This window comes from Suncus etruscus, chromosome 16, assembly GCF_024139225.1.
Source record: "Suncus etruscus isolate mSunEtr1 chromosome 16, mSunEtr1.pri.cur, whole genome shotgun sequence".
NCBI lineage: Eukaryota > Metazoa > Chordata > Mammalia > Eulipotyphla > Soricidae > Suncus > Suncus etruscus.
This window is the reverse complement of record NC_064863.1, coordinates 65,000,880-65,013,085: the sequence shown is the minus strand read 5'-3', so window position 1 is coordinate 65,013,085 and position 12,206 is coordinate 65,000,880. Positions and strand designations below refer to the sequence as shown.

Genomic DNA, 12,206 nt, shown 5'->3' with positions numbered 1-12,206 from the left:
GGAATCTGGTTGTTATATTGTTTAAGTTTTAAAGCTACTCATCATCACCTATTAAGAAAATGCAAATTAAAATAACAATTAGGGGGGCCGGAGAGATAGCATGAAGGTAGTGCGTTTGCCTTGCATGCAGAAGGACAGCGGTTCGAATCCCAGCATCCCATATGGTCCCCCGAGCCTTCCAGGAGCGATTTCTTGCGCATAGAAACCAGTAGTAACCCCTGAGCGCTGCTGGGTGTGACCCAAAAATTAAATAAATAAAATAACAATTAGATACCATTTCACACCTGTAAGAATAGCACATATTGACTATAAAAAAAAAAAAGATGTGGAGAAAATCCAATACCTGGAGACTAAACAACATGCTGCTTAACAACAGCTGGATCAAAGAGGAAATCAAGGAAGAAATAAAAAGATTCTTTGACACGAATGACAATAAAGAAACAAATTGCCAAAATCTATGGGACACAGCAACAGCAGTAATTAGGGGGGGAAAACTCATAGCAATACAGGCCTATGTCAGGAAAGATGAAAATGACAAAAATCAACAGCTTAAAGGGGACACCTTAAGAATGCAGGAAAACCAACAGCAAAGGAACCCAAACACAGGTAGAATATAAGAAATTATAAAATCCAGAGCAGAAATAAACAACATAGAAACAAAGAAATAATACAAAAAGAATATTTTAAAAAAATTGGGAACAGGGGCCAGAGCAATGGTGCAGCGTAGGGTGTTTGCCTTACAGGTGGGCTGACCAAGGATGAATCTGGGTTCAATCGCCCAGTGTCCCATATGGTTCCCCTAGCCAAGAGTGATTTTTGAGTGCATAGCCAGGAGTAACCCCTGAGTGTCACTGGGTGTGGCCTCACCCCCCCCTCAAAAAATTGGGGAACAATCTATGTTGGTGGGATGTGGTGAAAATGTCATCCACTTTTGTTGGTAATGTTGTCTGGTTTAATTCCTATTGAAAATATTATGGAGATTTCTTAGCAAACTAAGAATTGAGCTGTCATAGGACCCAGTACTTCTGAGTATCTATCCCCAGAATATGAAAGTCTTATCAAATGACATATGTACATCATTATTCACTGTGGCGCATAGGACAATAGCTAAGATAGGGAATCAACCTAGTTGTCCAATGACAGCTGAGTGAATTATGAAGATGTAGTGTATATACACAAGGGAATACCATGCATCTGCATGAAACTATGAAACCATGTAATTTACTGCAAGTTAGATATAACAAGAAGATATCCTATTAAGTGAAGTAAGCCAGAAGGACAAATACAAGATGATCTTACTTATCTATGGAACACAGAATAACTGGACAAGGGAATGTAATATAGTAAAGGTGGATGCCAGAGCCCCCCTAACCCCAGAATATAGGGAAGAGAAGGACAGAGAAGGAAAGAAATTGCAGGGGGCAATAAGAGGAGGTAAATGGAAAATTAAGATGGAGGTCAGGGGTCAAGGCTTAGGTAATGGGGGATATAGAGAAGTGATCTTTATAAAAACCAGAAAGTCAATAGCAATAAAAGCAGCATCTTTAAATCAACAATCAAACTTTAAAATATGTTTATCAGTGACCAAAAAAATAAATAGTACAGCTAGCAGGGTGCTTGCCTTGCAGTGAATGACCTGGCTTTGATCTGCAGCAACCCATGTGGTCCCCTAAACCCTACCGATGACCTATCCTTGAGGTCAGAGCCAAGAAGAAGCCCTGAGGCAACACAAGGTAGGTTCAAAAAATGGAACAACAACAAAAATGTTCAGAGACAGGCTTGGGGTGGTACAGTGGGTAGGTCATAGGGAACCTGAGGAAAACTTATGGAAAGAAACTGACACTGGTGATGGATCTGGTGCTGGAATATAGTATGCCTAAAATTGAACCATGAATAACTTTGTAAATCACAGTGTCTTAAAAAAAGGCAATGGTGCCTGCCAGGGTGAATTGTGACCTATGAAGTATTTGCATAATGAAAACCAAAACCCAAGTGGTGTCAGATGGTGCAATGACTGTTTTGGGTGGAAGTTAATTCAGAGCAATGGTTCATTTACCACAGTAGCACAACACAACACAACACACTTTCACACTAAGAGGTGAGCAGTATGTACGAGGGAAATAGAAAGCCTGTCTAGAGTCCAGGCGGGGGTTGGGTGGGGAGGAGGGAGATTTGGGACATTGGTGATGGGAATGTTGCACTGGTGATGGGTGATGTTTTTTACATGACTGAAACCCAAACACAATCATGTATGTAATAAATTTGTTTAAATAAAAAAAAAAGAAAGAAAAATAAACAGAGCAATAGTCAGGCTCCAACTCTGGGGGCAACCTTTCCTCTTTCTGGTGATTGAAGATGCACATTCTGTTAACATGGTATGGGACATTACATTTGCACTTAAAAAACATTTAAATCCCCTGACTCAGGAAAGAAACTCTAAGACAAGGTGTTCTTCCATTATGACACCATCCAAAACAGTATTTTTTGTTTGTTTTTTTTTTGTTTGTTTGTTTTTGGGCCACACCGGGCAGTGCTCAGGGGTTACTCCTGGCTGTCTGCTCAGAAATAGCCAAAACAGTATTTTAAAAATCATTTCACTTTCTCAAAAAAAAAAACAAAACACCAAAACAATGAGAATCTGAATTTTTAACCTAAGGTGTGGCTTCTCAGTGTGATTTCCCAAATGAAATGGTTGCATATATTTGTTTATCACAAAAGTCAAATATCTTGGATACTCACATGTCAAGAAAAATTGTATCAAAGGTTTATATTCACTTGGGAATGATTTGATCTATGTCCAAAAGGCCTGTTAACAAACTATAACTGATACCTTTTATGGCTTATAAATGTGTTCTTACTAAATCATGAGTCAAGTCTACCTTCTGAGTCCATATTTGCAATGAACTCTTCGTTTAAGCTTCACTTTCCACATCTATTAAAAGGAAATATCTTCAGAATATTTAATGACAAAAGACATTTGTAGTATAGTTAACTCAAAAACCCTAGGGGAATATTTTGAACAAAATATCCATTTTTGTAAATTAGATGCATATGCTCCAAAATAAATAAGAGGGAACCAAATTAATGGGTTCAATGTTTCATTCTGAAGGGAGAGATTGTGAATAATCTATATTTTTAAATATTTTCCTTAATTTTAATTTTTCAATTTCTACAATTAACATGTATCAAATAAAAAATGAAAAGTTACTTGTAAAAAAAAAACCCATCTACCTACTACTCTTTCTGTTCTTGTTTCCAACATCAACCCACACAAATGCAGTTTTCTACTAAAAGTTCCCATTCCAAACACCACATATTTCTCATTCTCAACATTACCTGGAAAATGTCCACTAGAATCATAATTGCCAGCAGCATGGTGACCGTTTCAAAATGTCCTGTTTTCATTTTTCTCTTCTAAATTAAAAAGAAGAAATTCCAATTGATTATATTTTTAAAGACTTGAATAAGAGCAAGATAATACACTGTAAATGTTTTCTTTTTTTGCTAAGGAATAAATCTGTCTGCTACCTATCTCCCCAAACATTGTTTTTCTTATCATATGCCCACTGGTAGTCTTCTCTCTATCTCTTAACTGTTCCTCAGCATGCACATACAGTAAGACAATCAAACTAAAATACAACAACATCAAATTGATCTCCTAGCTCCCAGGTCCAAGAATTCTCCAGAATCCCAGTTAATACCTATTATTCTTTCTTCTATCTTCTTTAAAAACTGAGTCATGCCCATTTTGGGAAACTTGGAGATGATAAGTGGTTACAACAAAAAGTTTAACCAAAGTTTTTCCAAATAATCACATTCAAGGGAAGTCCAACAAAAAAAAAAAACAAGTGTCTTGCATAACTTTGTGAAAGCGACAAGAAAATCAGAAGGAACTTAGCAGGCAGCAATTCTCAGATGCTTATACAACTCTACTGGCTAAATGCCCATTATTCATCTTAATGTTACAAGAATGAAAGGGGTAAACAAGAGGGTAAGAGACTCAGAAGGGCTGAAATTGTCTCAGAGTCATCCAATAATTTAATTAAATATCGGTTTATAATTTCTCCTACTTGATAAGAAAAAACAAATAAAGACAAAGTTCACATTATTGGATCGTTAGCCACAGACATTCTGGCATCTGAGAATGAGGATGAACAGCCTAAGGGAAAGAAGTCTTTATTTTCATGTCAGACTCCTATATTCAGAAGCAATTTCTTTCACTGAAGATATGAAAGTAACCAAAAGCTACTTTTATGTAAAACCTCCCTTTCCAGATAACACTCGACAAAGCAAACTATCACAAGACATATATGCCAAGCAAACTATGAATTTTTTTGTTGTTTGTTTCTTCTTATTGTCATATTTTCACTTGGATAGTCTAAGGAATAAAAATGTTTACCTGATATTTTTCTTTGTGGAGGAGGTTTACAGTGATTCCCCAATCTCTCAGATTGTGTAAGCCTGTTTTCAGGATGGGAGGTTGTTGACAGTGAGAACTGAGAAGGGAATGCTTTTCTTTTTATAAACACCCCGGCAGTAGCTTGGCAGTTGCACATTACCCCATTTGTGTTCTGCTATTTATATCTGGCCCCCACATTACCCCCTTGGAATTACTGTTGTTTAACACATTAAATCTCCAAGAGGCTTATAAAGCCAGAGCAATTCCCTCTTACCACACAGCATGTTTAGTACTGGGGCCTTAATTCTGGGCTTCTCAGGGAGTAAATCACTTCCCCATACCTCACACACTGTGACTCTGAGATGTCGAACTAAAGCATAGATTTTACTCTAGCTAAATGATTCACATATCTGAAGGAACTTGTATTAATTGTTGGCAATGGGGATAGCTATCATCTTTCATTCAACCAGTTTACTTGCATTTCAGGATCTATGCCAGGTGCTGGGATATAAAAAGTACCGAAAGAGGCACAATTTAGTAAAAGATATAGATATGAATGCTTAATAATATAACATGTTAAGAATATCAAATATATACAGGTGCGTGAAAAAAAAGAGGAAAGATTTGGTAATATTTGCAACTATATTTCTATTTTGATTAAGATACATGTAATAAATATAATTATATAAATAGATATTTAGATAAATATGTACTCTATATTAGTGATGGTTTTTGTTTGTTTGTTTTTGTTTTTGTTTTTTGGATCATACCCAGCGGCACTCAGGGGCTACTCCTGACTCTGCATTCAGAAATTGCTCCTGGTAGGGTCGGGGGACCATATGGGATGCCGGGATTCAAACCACCATCTGTCCTGGATCAACTGTGTGCAAGGCAAACACCCTACCACTGTGCTATCTCTCCGGCCCCAAGTGATGTGCTTTATAAATTAAATTATTGAAATAATATGTATAAATGCCAGTTAACTGAAATGCTGTAGAACACATCAATTCACTGACTATTATTAAAAATACATTAATAAAAATAAATCAATAGTAGCAATACTCTAAAGCCCAAACTAAAAAATATCCAAATACTCATAAGCAGTATAAAAGGTAACTTGTGCTATATTCATACAAGTATTTGTATAGCATTGAAAAAATGAGTAAACCTCTAAATAAATTAAATACATCTCATAAACTAAATTTTGAGCAAAAGAACAAAGACATGAATGTACTACACAAGTTAATTCACAGAGTATAAAATAAGGCAAACTGCACATGTTTAAGCCTAGTGTGTTAGACATCAGACTAGTGATTACTCTAATGGTAGGTATTAACTTAGTAACTTAGAAGGTAGAGCTGGGATGCCACAGTTCTGTAGGTATCAACTACACTGATATATCCATTGTGAAAAATCACCAAGCTATATAATTATGAGTATTTTTCTTTGTGTGTGTACAAACAACATACTATTACTCAAACATTTTAAATTATCATGAGTTTTACTCTACTCTTACTAAAACCATCTCTACTCTTTAAACTTTTCTAAAACTTCTAACTTCTTCGTGCCTCCACTAGTTAAGATTAAAATACACCAAAGAAATAGCCCTGCAAAGTTATTTCCCCTTGGGGGGGGGGGGGCAAATACTAGTTGTTGCTTTAGGAATCACTCCTGGTGCTAGTTGAAGAATCACAAAAAGTTCTAGGGGAATGAACAAGGGGTTTGGCAATGTGCAAGGCAAGCATCTTACAATTGCACTCATCTCTCTCTGGTCACCCTCAAAAGTATCATTTTAAATTATTGAAGAGGGGCCGGAGAGATAGCACAGTGGCAGGGTGTTTGCCTTGCAAGCAGCTCTGACTCGGGATGGACCCAGGTTCGATTCCCGGCATCCCATGTGGTCCCCGAGCATGCCAGGAGCAATTTCTGAGCACAGAGTCAGGAGAAACCCCCTGAGCGCTGCTCGGGTGTGGCCCCAAGATAAACAAAATTAATAAACAAAACAAATAAATATTGGGACTAGAGCAATAGCCATAGCAGGTAGGGCACTTGCCATGCCTTGTGACCCAACCTGGGTTTGATCCCTGGCATCTCATATGATCCCCCAAGCCTGCCATGGAATGACGACTTCAGAGCTTAGAGACAGGAGTAATCCCAAAAGAGTTGCTGGGTGTGACCCAAATATATATATTATCTAGTTTTATATATATTGTTTTTATATATATTATATATGCTATATATATATAATAATAAGGGAATATTGGTTAGAAAGGCAGCAAGAAAGGGATTTTAATATATTTTGGGGTCTTATGTTCACACAAAATCAGTCTTTATTTCTCAGACATATGAGAATACAAGAACTGTAGTAGTAATGTTCTCCTGCCTATTGTCACCCCCCACACCTACCAGACTAATTTACATACCATACAAAGGGACTGAGTCTGCTCAAGAGAATATAAACACTACATGAGCTTTAATACAATTTTGACCATTTTTATCCCAAAATGTTTTTTTTCTACATTTCTTTTCTTTTTCTTTTTTTAAACTCTTTGTTTTAGACAGAAAGATGGTTCAAAAGGCTGGACTTTGCACAGAGGAGCTTGTGATTCAATCTCAGCTCTCCCAAAACACTGCCAGCCAAGCACCTTGAAAACTACTGTGTGAGAAAGACCCCGAAACTTAAGTAATTAACTTAGTTTAGTTGTTGTTTTTTTTTTTACTGTCTCATACAAGAATGTATACTTTATAAAGGGTATTTTGTAAATTATTTGTACTCTCAGTTTCCAAAACAGTGCCTTGAACTTTTGGTAGTATTCAAGTATTTGTATTATTCTTTATTCACCCACACCCACACCCACATCCACCCCACCATCCCAGTCTAGGAGGGATTAACATCCACAGAAAGTTTAGGTCGTTAGGGGAGGGGATACCTTACACCTCACCACTCTCTAAAATTCTCTGTGGAGACACCAATCTGATCAAAATTCAGGCAATGCAGTATTTGGGCTAATATCACACAGGCTTTTTTGGAGAAAGTGTGGGATCCTCCCCTTGTATCCCCCTTCTTCTTCCAGGAAGTCTGGCACCTGAGAATATGCCCCACAATGCTGCATTTTAAACCCTTGTATTGCATCTTCCTGACTTTCATTTTAAAAAAAGTTTTTTTTAGTTTTTTTGGGGGGGCCATAGCATACTGTGTTCAGGGCTTACCAAAGGCTCTGAGCTCAGGACCATTCCTGGTAAGGCTCTGGGGACCATACATGGTATTAGGACCTGAACCTGGTCTCACCTATCTGCAAGGTAAGTGGAACCTTGTTGTTTTTATTTATTTGTTTCTTTTGTTTAGGAATTTCCCTGGAAAATGGCGCTGTTTAGCAGTGCAGGCCTGATGATTGTGTGGTTGGGCCTAATAGTGCTGGCGGTGATGAGGGGCACAACCAGAGGTATTTGGGGTGTTATGTTACTATGGTATCACACATGTCTAGTTAACTCAAGCTATCTTCCGTAGGCCATTTAATCATCTGTTTAAAAAAAAAAAAAAAGAATGATTACTGATACATGCAACATAAATAGCAAAAGCAATGATGCTGAGAAATTAGTCACAAAAGTTATATATACAATAACATGTTTAAAGTTTCTATGTTTATTTATATTTCTGGCATAAGGCCATGTAGAAGTAGGAAACAAACTCAATGTCATACACATGATAGGCATGTGCTCTACTTCTTGAACTAGCTTCCCAGTCCTGTAAAATATTATGTATGTAACTCTGAAGAAAAAATAAAACTGGGCCCGGAGAGATAGCACAGCGGTGTTTGCCTTGCAAGTAGCCGATCCAGGACCAAAAGGTGGTTGTTCGAATCCCTGGTGTCCCATATGGTCCCCCGTGCCTGCCAGGAGCTGTTTCTGAGCATACAGCCCAGGAGTAACCCCCTGAGCATCCCTGGGTTGTGGCCCAAAAACCAAAAATAAATAAATAAATAAATAAATAAATAAATAAAACAAACTACAGTGACCTAAAGCAAGCCCAAGATGATCAGTTCTTGGGAACAGGAGGAAATTAAATGAAAAGAAAATAAACATTTTTTGGAGTGATGAAACATTTATGTGATGATTTCATGGTTTCTATTTGTCAAGTCAATAAGTTGTCATTGATGGGGCCAGAGATATAGTAAAAACAGGTAGGATGCTTGCCTCACACACAACAGAGCTGACTCAGGTTCACTTTCTGGCATCCCCATATGATCACCCCTGCCCACCACTAGGAGTGACCCTTGAGCAGAACCAGAAGTAACCCTTGACCATTTCTAAATATGATCAAAAAGAAAAATGGACATTTAAAAGTGATGAATTTTATTTTATCTGGCTCATATGTAGATAGTTTGTTTCTTATAAAATAACAACCAAAAATTTACTCACATTTTCGTTAAATGTCTTTAGACATAATAATCCCAATTTGAAAGCTACTATGTTAAAGCATTTAATTGCACTGGTTTGTGCAAGATATTAAAAAAGAATTGTAAAATTCAAAGGAGTCTAGGTTTGTGATGAGGTTGGTACAAAGTACCTTAAAAACCTACACAAATACCAAGATCTCTAGCTACAGAGGCCTGATGTTAGCATCCATAGCTGAGTGGAATTTCCTGGCACCATAAAAAGACCTTGAGGTGTGAAAATGAGCATGTATGGAGCCTGTAGTTGTTCCCATGGCAGTATGCTTCAAGGGTGGAGAAACCCTGTATCTCTTGGGCAAGGAAATTAATTTCCTGTCTAATTTCCCTAATACTTCTGGTGCCTATGCCAAAAAAAATAAATAAATAAAAAGGGAAGCACAAAAACCTTGCCACACCCAGCCCTCCTTCCTTCACTTTTTTTCTTTCTTTTTCTTCTTACTATTTATTTTTTTTCTTTTTCTTCTATTTCCTATTTTTCTTTCTTTTTTTATTATTTAAATTTTTTTAATTTACTTTCTTTCTTGTGATTATTATATGATGTTGGTTGTTTTTATTAGCTGGGTTCTTTTTTTTGTAGATGCTGATTTTTTGTTGTTTTGTTGTTTTGTTTTGTTTTGTTTTTCCTTTTTTTTTTTTTTAAATTGGTATTTTAACTTTAGATGGAATCCTCCCAGTTTGTTTTTTTTTCTTTTTCTTTTTTTATTGTTTTTGTATCACACCGGGCAGGGTTCTGGGGTTACTCCTGGCTCTATACTCAGAATTCGCTCCTGGCAGGCTTAGGGGACCATATGGGATCCCAGGATTTGAACCACTGTGCTTCTGAAAGCAAGGCAAATGCCTACCTCCATGCTATCTCTCTGGTCCCTTTGTTTTGTTTTTCAGCAGAACCACATAACATGAACCATCTTGTTCTGCCTCATAAATTGGGGGGGGGGATGGAGGGTACCAGGACCAAACGGTCGTATGAGCCTTGAGTGAAAATAAAAAATGATCAGACTCAAACATCAAGCCCAAAGTCAATGACAATAGAATCGATACCCAGTCTACAACAAGCTATACACAGAGGGAAGCAGTTAACACTAGCAGACAGGGGTGGGGGTGGGGGAGCAAGAGAGGTAGATATGGGATGCATGCTGGGAACAGGGTGAAGGGAGGACAACACTGGTGGTGGGAATGACCCTGATTTATTGTCACTATGTACCTTAATATTACTGATACTGTGAAAGATTTGTAATTCACTTTGGTCACAATAAAAAATTATTTTAAAATAATTGGAAAGCAATATGGAGATTCATTCCAAAAGAAATCGAGCTCCCATGTGATCCAGCTATTACCATTCCTAGGGAATATACCCTAGGAACACAAAAAATACAATACAAAAATCCCTTCCTCACACCTATATTCATTGCAGCGCTGTTTACAATAGCCAGACTCTGGAACAGCCTAGATGCCCCCCTCGATAGATGAATGGCTAAATTATATATATATGTGGGACATATATACAATGGAATATTATGCAGCCATCAGAAGAAATGAAGTCATAAATTTTTTTCTATACATGGATGCATATGGAATCTATTATGCTGAGTGAAATAAGTAGAGGGAGAGAGATAGACACAGAATGGTCTCACTCATCTATGGGTTATGAGAAAAAAAAAACAACAAAAAGTTATTCATGATTGGGTGTCAGGACATACAGTGTTTCAACACTGATTCCTTCACCGTTGTCCACTTCTTTCCATCACACCGTCCTTCATACCTGCTTGTTTCTCCTGCTTCTAGGATGTGAATTTTTCTTTTTTAGTTATTTACACTGTAGTTTTACTTTACTGTTGCTGCAGGATTTCATACGTACCACTACACCTTTCAGCATCTCCTCTTCTTCCTGGTTGAATACTCCTTCCACTATAGTCCTTGCTTCCGCCATTGTCCTATCTCCCCAGCCCCTCAGGTGGGTAAGCAGAAACGACATTTCTACAGTGTCAGTGACTTTGCCCAAATGATCTCACTATAAGGATTTATGGACTGGAGCAATAGCACAGTGGGTAAGGCATTTGCCTTACATGCAGTCGACCCAAGTTCATCCTTGGCATGGCACACACCATATGGTCCTTGAGCCCACCAGGAGTGATTGCGGAGCACAGAGCCAGGAGAAACACCTGAACACTGCTGGGTATGGCCTCCAAACAAAAAAAGTTAAACTCTGAGAGCAACTATTAGGAATTCCCAAGGCTTTTAAGGCATATGCCAACTGATGTATTAAACTCAGACCCCTATTTGTTCTCCAGTCCTTCTAACTCCTCCCTGCCCAAAAGTGACTTAGAAAGCTGGAATAACAGCAGTTACCTCAAATCAAACGCCCTCCCCCCCCTTTTTTTTTTTTTTGGTTTTTGGGTCACACCTGGCAAGTGCTCAGGGGGTTTACTCCTGGCTCTATGCTCAGAAATCGTTCCTGGAAGGCTCAGGGGACCATATGGATGTTGGGATTCGAACCTCCGACCTTCTGCATGAAGGCAAACGCTCTTACCTCCATGCTGTCCCTCCCGGCTCCCCAAACATCCTTTTGTTATAATGGCCAAGCACTTGATTCTTGTAGTTAACTGTTTAAATATTTTTTAAAATTATTTTTAAAAAAAGACAAAAACTGAAAGCTAGGGCCAGAGAGATAGCACAGCGGTAGGGCGTTTGCCTTGCACACAGCCAAGACGGAAGGCTGTTAGAATCCCGGCATTCCATATGGTCCCCTGAGCCTGCCAGGAGTGATTTCTGAGCGCAAAGGTAGAAGTGGCCCCGAGTGCCGCCGGGTGTGACCCAAAAACCAAAATTAAAAAACAACCTGAAGGCTAAACAGGACATTATAGTTCTCAGTGAAAATCAGCATTATTCAAAAATCCAAAGCCTGATCACTCAGGGGAAGGACTGTAACCACTAGAGGTCAGTAAAGGAGCATGCTACCTTTCCACTAGGGCAGTATTAGAGTTTTAGAAAGGTGAGAGAATTAAAGAATTTTAAATTTAACTATTCACTTAAAAAAGTAAGAGATTATGGGGCCGGAGCGATAGCACAGCGTTAAGGCATTTGCCCTTGCACGCGGCTGTTCCAGTAGGAACCTAGGTTCAAACACCCAATTCCTGGCATCCCATATTGTCCCTCAAAGCCAGGAGTGATTTCTGAGCACATAGCCAAGAGTAACCCCTGAGCGTCATCGGATGTGGCACAAAAACAAAAACAAAATTAAGAGATTAAATTCTCAAAAGAACATATGCAGTCTAATTATAGGCATCACATTTTTAATCTGATTCCCTAGGATTGCAGTAAAACCAGCATTTTTCTTTGTATGTTTCTTTCCTTAA

The 12,206-nt window shown here is 38.2% G+C and overlaps 1 protein-coding gene across 1 annotated transcript in view; it reads right to left on the bottom strand.

Moving 5' to 3' along the window:
• Positions 1 to 12,206, bottom strand: part of ART3 (ADP-ribosyltransferase 3 (inactive)) — a 108,389-nt gene that overhangs the window by 46,964 nt on the left and 49,219 nt on the right. The window contains exon 2 of the mRNA XM_049790311.1: positions 3,337 to 3,414. Coding sequence (XP_049646268.1) covers positions 3,337 to 3,405 — 69 coding nt within the window. The 5' untranslated portion in view covers positions 3,406 to 3,414. The remainder of the gene's footprint in view (positions 1 to 3,336; positions 3,415 to 12,206) is intronic.